Raw genomic sequence first — 6,755 nt, 5'->3', positions numbered from 1 at the left:
TTTGCATGCACCAGACCCGAGGTTCAATCCTTAGTTGCACACACACACACACACACACACACACACACACAGAGAGAGAGAGAGAGAGAGAGAGAGAGAGAGAGAGCACCGCACACACACACACAGAGAGAGAGAGAGAGAGAGAGAGAGAGAGAGAGAGAGAGAGAGAGAACAGAGCACGCACACACATCTGGAAAAGCAGCAACATTCTCATAATTACTTCCATGTATGAAGTTTTAGAACCCAGATTTTTGTTGTTGTTAACTTAAAAACCACTATTTCTGGGTGATGATGGCGCATGCCTTTGATCCTAGCACTGGGGAGGCAGAGGCAGGCTGATCTTTGAGTTTGAGGTCAGTCTAGTCCATAGATCAAGTTCCAGGACAGCCAGGGCTACACAAAGAAACCTTGTTTTGAATTTTTAAAAATTATTTTATTTTTATATATGCATGGGTGTTTTCCCACACATGTACATTTGTATACCACTAGCTGGTATCTGAGGAGGCCAGAAGTTGTCCTATGCCCTGGAACTAGAGTTAGACAGTTGTGAGTCCCTGTGTGACTGAGGCCCCGTGTGACTGCTAGAGACTGAACCTGGATCCTCTGGGAAACCCAGTCCCCTAGGACCCAGATTTTAAAGGACACATAAGAGCAAACAGTGTATTTAATTAAAAGAATAATGTATGTGGCTGGGTGTGGTGCTGCATACCTGGAATCATAGCACTTAAGAGGTGGAGGCAAGAGAATTAGGAGTTTAATGCCAAACTGGGCTGTATTCCCCTATGGATACACATGCTATACTTTATATGAGTTTTATCCAGGAAATCAGCTTAAGAATATACACAGACTACACACACTTTTTTTTTTTTTTTTAAGGGGCGACTTACAAATGTCAATTGTGGTGAGAAATTAAATAACAGAGATGACATCTTACCTAAGGAAATTCTGATAGGCACAGCACTGTGCTCACAAAAGGGATGCTTTCCCACCCTTTTTGTGTTTTGTTTTGTTTTGTTTTTTCGAGACAGGGTTTCTCTGTGTAGCCCTGGCTGTCCTGGAACTCTCTATGTAGACCAGACTGTCCTCAAACTCAGAAATCCCCCTGCCTCTGCCTTCCAAATGCTGGGATTAAGGCCGTGCACCACCACTGCCCAGCCACAGGCTCTTAACCACTGAACCACCTCTCCAGTCCCGGGGGTACGTTTCTCAATAAGGAAGGTACTTCTTGGTATCTGAGTGCCAACCCCCACACCACAAGCATCATCAGCTTCCTTCAGGTTCAGGTCTGATTACTTTTTATTATGATTCTTTTTAAACATAAACGTGTGGCAAGGAGGAGCTTGGCAGCAGGAAGGACAGATGTCACTCTGCCACAGTGGTGGCTAATTCTGGGTGCAGGAGCTTCGAGGCCTCAAAGTAGCTATGCGCGTGGTCGCCCTTAGAGCTGGGCTGCTTGCTGTAGGGGCTGCAGTCTTTGTCTGAGAGGTAGGGCAGGTTCTCCACGCTCTCCTCCACACAGGGGTCGGAATGGAAGCCCTTGAGGGCCATGAGGCGGTACCGCTTCCTTCGGTTGAGCTTGTAGATGCGGATCCTTTCCTTTTCTGCCTCAGGGTCGGTGAGAATCCCATCCCAACGCAGACTCTCGTTGATCTGGTTGGAAAGGGTGTCTTCTATTTCGGCAAAGCAGGGGTGATTAATGCTGTACGAATAGGGAACGGTTTGCCTATTTTCCTCTTTGTCTCTGGGCTCTGCTCTCGAGCCATGGTCTTTGTGGGGATTTAAGATGTCATGGAAAGATGAAGAAAGCGGCTGATTCTTCCGACCTCGACTGTGATGTTTATCAGCTGAAAAGACGAGGAGACAAGTGTTTGTCTGTTATGGTGCCCAAATAAATCACCAGCGATGTAAGAGACCAGGGCTGCCTTTACCCAGGGTTCAGAAGGCAGGAACCTGGGGCGTCACCATTGCTGGGAAGCTCTCTCTGGTCAAGGTATTGTGGGGCAAGGGGCATCTTTTTCTTTTTGTGGTGCTGTAGACTGAACCCAGGCCTTGTACATGCTAAACACAAGCTGCGCCACTAATCTGCACCCCAGTTCAGGAGCCAAGGGGTCCTTGATGCTTCAGTATCCATCAGTGACAACCAACGAATGGAGAGGTCAGATCTGAAGGCCACCTGACTCCTAGTGTGCTGTTCTTTCAACTGTATCTGCTGTCCCTCAGCTTAACCTCACTACACGCTCACCAAATACTTCCCAGGTCTGTGACTCTACACCCATCTAGACCCTGTATGGTGAGAGGGACAGGGCAGAGCTTCCTACATCAGATAATGCATCTGTAGTATACTGAACCAGGAAATGCGTTTTTAAAATTTTAATTACTTCTTAAACCAAGAAATACTTTTTTTTCTTTAAAAATGATTTTAAAGATTTTGTGTGTGTGTGTGTGTGTGTGTGTGTGTGTGTGTGTGCGCGCGCGCGCGTGCGTGTTGCTTGAACATATGTCTGTGTGCCATGTGCATTCCTGGTACCTGAGGAGGTCTGAAGAGGACATCACATCCATCTCTTGGTACTGCAGTTACAGGCAGTTGTGAACTACCAAGTGTGTGCTGGGGATTGAACCTGGGTCCTCTGCAAGAACAAGTATTCTTTTTTTGTTTGTTTGTTTGTTTTTGTTTTTCGAGACAGGGTTTCTCTGTGTAGCCCTGGCTGTCCTGAAACTCACTCTGTAGACCAGGCTGGCCTTGAACTCAGAAATTCACTTGCCTCTGCCTCCCAAGTGCTGGGATTAAAGGCATGCGCCACCACGCCCAGCAGAACAAGTATTCTTAATAACGGAGCCATCACTCTAGTCTCTCTGTTTTTCTTCTCTTTTCTCTCCCTCTGTCTTTTGTTTGTTTGTTTTTAAAAGATGAATCTTACATAGTCCCAAGTAGCTTCAAACTCCCTATATAGCCTAGGATGACCTTGAACTTCTGATCCCCCCGACTGCACACTTCCCACTGATAGAACTGCAAGCATATGCCACCACCTCTGGTTTCTGCCGTGCAGAGGATGCAACCCAGCGCTTTGTGAGTGCTATGCAAACATGAGCTGCAGATCTAGCCCAGGAACAATTCTGCGTGGCTTTGTCCCCTCCTCTCCTCCTCCCTTTTCCTCTCCCTCCCTTCCCTTCTTTTCCTTCCTGACATTAATAGCACTGCAGAATTGCTTATCAAATGCTATAGATGGCTGTTCCTTATCAGCTCCTATTTCAGGTTTATTTTATTTTATCTTAGAAATATCTCTAGAAAGGCAAGCAGAGGCGGGGGGGGGGGGGGCAGGGGGGGGGGAGGCAAAAATAAATAAATAAACATCCAGTCTTGACATTTCCTCACTTTTCTATTCTCTGAAAACTATCTGGTGTCCCCTGCTGACAGTCTGCGGCACACAACACTGTAATTCCTACAGTCCAAAGTTGTGCCAAAAAGACAAAACAAGGCTCCGTGTTTTGCTGACACACACGGTGGCTTGCTGCCTTAAGCTCAGCCTGAAGAAGTAATTCTTAGACTCCCAAGCTCTCTTTCCCAAACCACAGAACTGTGTGAAGACTGCTGTCTGTTCCACTGCCTGCTCTGCACACAGAGCCAATGCCCCACACCTGAGCCCAGGACCACTGATATCAGGGGTCAGGGCCACTTTCCTGATGGCCAAAGCCACACAGGCTACCCTGGAGTTACATCACTCACAAGCAGGGTCATTCTGCTTCACAGCTGCACTCTTCTTCAGAGTGGTCTCAGTGTCTTTGCTGGGACATCTGGAGGTTCTGGAATTGAACTTTGGGAGAGGCGGGGACTCTGGGTTCCTGGACAGTGCTGATGTCTGTGTATGCAAGTGAGGGACTTGGTGAGCGAGACTGGAGTACGTGTTGTGGGTGTGATGTTTGAGGACATCTATGAACGTGCCTAGAGCACCTGTGTGGGTCTAGTGTTTGGAGTGTATCTATGCATATGAGTATCTAGAAGATCTGTGTGTGTGCGTGTATGTGTGTGTGTGTGTGTGTGTGTGTGTGTGTGATGTGAGGGTGTAGCTATGCATGTGAGTTTCTAGGATGTCTATGATATGCATGTGAGTGCCTGTGTATCTGTGTATCTGTGTAGGTGTGCAATCTGTGTTGGCATCAACGCATGTAAGTGTCTAACCGGATCCACACATGTGTAGACTGCGTGTATATGCGTGATGGAGCAAACTGTACTTTAGGTTTGTCAGAGTGTTGTATTGCTATAAAAAGACAGTATAAAGAGTGTCGGTGTATAAAGAGTGTCGGTGTTGAGGTGGGGATTGGTGTGAGCTTCTGCCATATATAGCTGTCTCTTGGAGGAATCCATGCGGGGAAGATTCTGTATACATTTTCATGGAGTTGGTTCCTACACAAAATCCAGAAGCATGTGCCCTTTAAAGGGTAAAGGAGTTAGGAGGGCACCAGCAGGGAGCCTGAAGTCTGTTCCCATGTGGGAGCACATATTGGCTAGTATCTGTCCAAATTGGGTTAGTCTCTTTATGACTCCAAACTTTGAAATGTCTGTGAGGGTATGTTTTGGCTGAGGGGCTAGGAAGTTGAGAGGAGGTGGGCAGAAGAAGATCACTCTCTGAGGGGCTGGAGGCTTTTGGGATGGGTGTCTGTATGGCCTCTGATATTAGATGTTGAGGTTCTTAGGGGAGGGTGTGGTCTCTTTGGATACACTGGGAAACTCAAGTTGGTAGATTTCCGTGGTAATTAAAGGGTCTCTGTGCTGGTGAGAACATGGTCTTTATGGGTAGATCTGGGCATCACTGGGTTGCCCTAAAATGTCCTGTCAGGTTTCTAGCCTGAGGTGACCTCCAGGTAGAGGGTATGGGAGGAATCTCAGGTCCAAGAGCCAAAGCAACCTCCCTAGCTGCTCCTCTTACCATCGCCCTTGCCCGATCCTTTAGTCTTTTTCTTCTTCTTTTTCTTCTTCACCTTCCCTTTGGCCAGCTCGGAGGAGGTGCCCATGATGGGGGGCAGCTTGGACCCTGGGGAGCCCTCAGCTCCGCCTTCCCGCACCTCCTCCTCCTCCTCGTCCTCGCCCTCCTCGCCATACTCCGCCGCTCCGGTCCCACCACGGCCGGCCATCCGCCCGCGGGACCGCGACCTGCGTGCCCGGAACGGCAGAGGACCCGCGCCGGGCGGGCTCCAGGCGCTCACTGCTTGCTCAGACCACGCGTCTCCATGGCGACCGCTCCACGCCACGCGCACAACTTAGAAGTTGCCGCAAGGGGCACCCTAAGGCTCTTAGATGTACGCATGCGTGTTTTGATCTGTTTGAGTCCAGGTGAGTTAAAGAGCACACAGGGCAAGGCAGGAGATAAAGATTGTTAATGCTTGAGTTGACAATGACATATCCCAATCACTAATGCGTGATCCAAAATATTTATCGTTTTTATTTTTTGAGACAAGGTCTCATGTAGTTCGAACTGGTTGGTCTTGGATTCCTCATTCATTTGTACCCTCTTCCAAGGGCTGGGATTACAGGCATGAGCTATTGATGCCTGGCTTGTCTCCGCACCCTGCACCCCGCGCCCCATCACCCACTCACCACTTAAGTTGCCTAGGATGGTCTGGAGCTCGTTGTAACTCAGGCAGACCTTGAACTTACGATTTTCCTGCTTCAGCCTCCCCAGTAACTAGGATTATATGTATGAGCCACAAGGCCTGGCACCACACAAAAATTGTTTTCTTTAAAAAAATTTTTTTTTAAAGATTTATTAATTTTTATTTTGTATATGGTTCTCTTGATTGTATATATGTGCGCCTCCTGTTGATCTAACTGTATGCTTTTGTGTTGCAATCTACTAGAGCCCTGGTGTGGGCTAGGATGCACAGGTCAAGGCTAAGCAGACGTTGTGGGGGGGTCCTTGGGCCAGCACTGACCTATCTCCTCCACACCTGTGCTGCCTCGGAAGTGAGAAGAGCGCAGCAGATCCTTTGGAACGCGAGTTGTGAGTTCTGGATGGCTGTGAGCTGTGGTGTGGGGAACCTACACTTGCAAGAGCAGCAAGTGCCATGAACTGCTGAGCACCTCTGAGCACCCTACCTCTACCCCCATGACAGTTCTTATCAAGACCATACTCATGGGTTGGGGATGCATACAGCTCAGTGGCAGGGCACTTAGCATGTAGGAGACTAAAATGTCTCACTCAGCCAGCACCACAGATTTAAAAAGACTGAACCTGTGTGAGCTGTTGCTTGCTCTTTTTTTTTTTTCTTCAGGTTTCTGCACCACGGGTCATATTTTCCAAACATGGCTTCAAAGAGACAGAAGTGTAGCTTAGGTGGCAGAGTGTTCGCCTAATATATATCGATCGAGCACTGGGGTTTAATCCCCAGCACCCCATAAACTGGGCATGGCATGGTGGCACATGCCAGTAATCCCAATACTTGGGAGGTGAAGACAGAAGGATCAGGAGTTCAAGGTCATCCTTGGCTACAAATTGACTTTGAGAGCAGTCAGGTTACGGTGGTTTGTCACAGTTACTAGACACTGTGACAAACTACCATGGCAATCAAAACCAAGTATGCCTGCTGTAATATTTCCTGTTCTATAAGCCCTTCAGGAATCTCACCCTTTCCACAGAAAGGGACAGTTGACTCTATTCCCCTTCAGCCTGGGTAGGTTAGTTGACTTCCTCGTAATGAATAGTGTGTGTCATGTCCGGGATGTAGCTCATTTGTTAGAATGCTTGCGTTACATGCAAAAC

At 48.0% G+C, this 6,755-nt stretch overlaps 1 protein-coding gene across 1 annotated transcript; it reads right to left on the bottom strand.

Moving 5' to 3' along the window:
* Window positions 1-1,278: 1,278 nt before the first annotated feature.
* On the bottom strand, window positions 1,279-5,279 carry C14H17orf97 (chromosome 14 C17orf97 homolog). The gene is made up of 2 exons (XM_021214096.1): window positions 4,926-5,279; window positions 1,279-1,844 (listed from the first exon to the last, which is right to left on the bottom strand). The coding sequence occupies exons 1-2, from the start codon at window positions 5,128-5,130 to the stop codon at window positions 1,363-1,365; spliced, it is 687 nt and encodes a 228-aa protein (XP_021069755.1). The 5' UTR covers window positions 5,131-5,279; the 3' UTR covers window positions 1,279-1,362.
* Window positions 5,280-6,755: the final 1,476 nt, after the last annotated feature.

Source organism: Mus pahari, chromosome 14 (genome assembly GCF_900095145.1).
Source record: "Mus pahari chromosome 14, PAHARI_EIJ_v1.1, whole genome shotgun sequence".
In the NCBI taxonomy this organism is placed as follows: Eukaryota; Metazoa; Chordata; class Mammalia; order Rodentia; family Muridae; genus Mus; species Mus pahari.
This window is presented reverse-complemented; position numbering and strand designations above follow the sequence as displayed.

Excerpts from the sequence above, each read along its gene's own strand:
- C14H17orf97 (XM_021214096.1), bottom strand. The coding sequence starts at position 5,130 with ATGGCCGGCCGTGGTGGGACCGGAGCGGCGGAGTATGGCGAGGAGGGC. Across the intron at positions 1,845-4,925 it reads AGGATCGGGCAAGGGCGATG|CTGATAAACATCACAGTCGA; the intron begins GTAAGAGGAGCA and ends TCGTCTTTTCAG.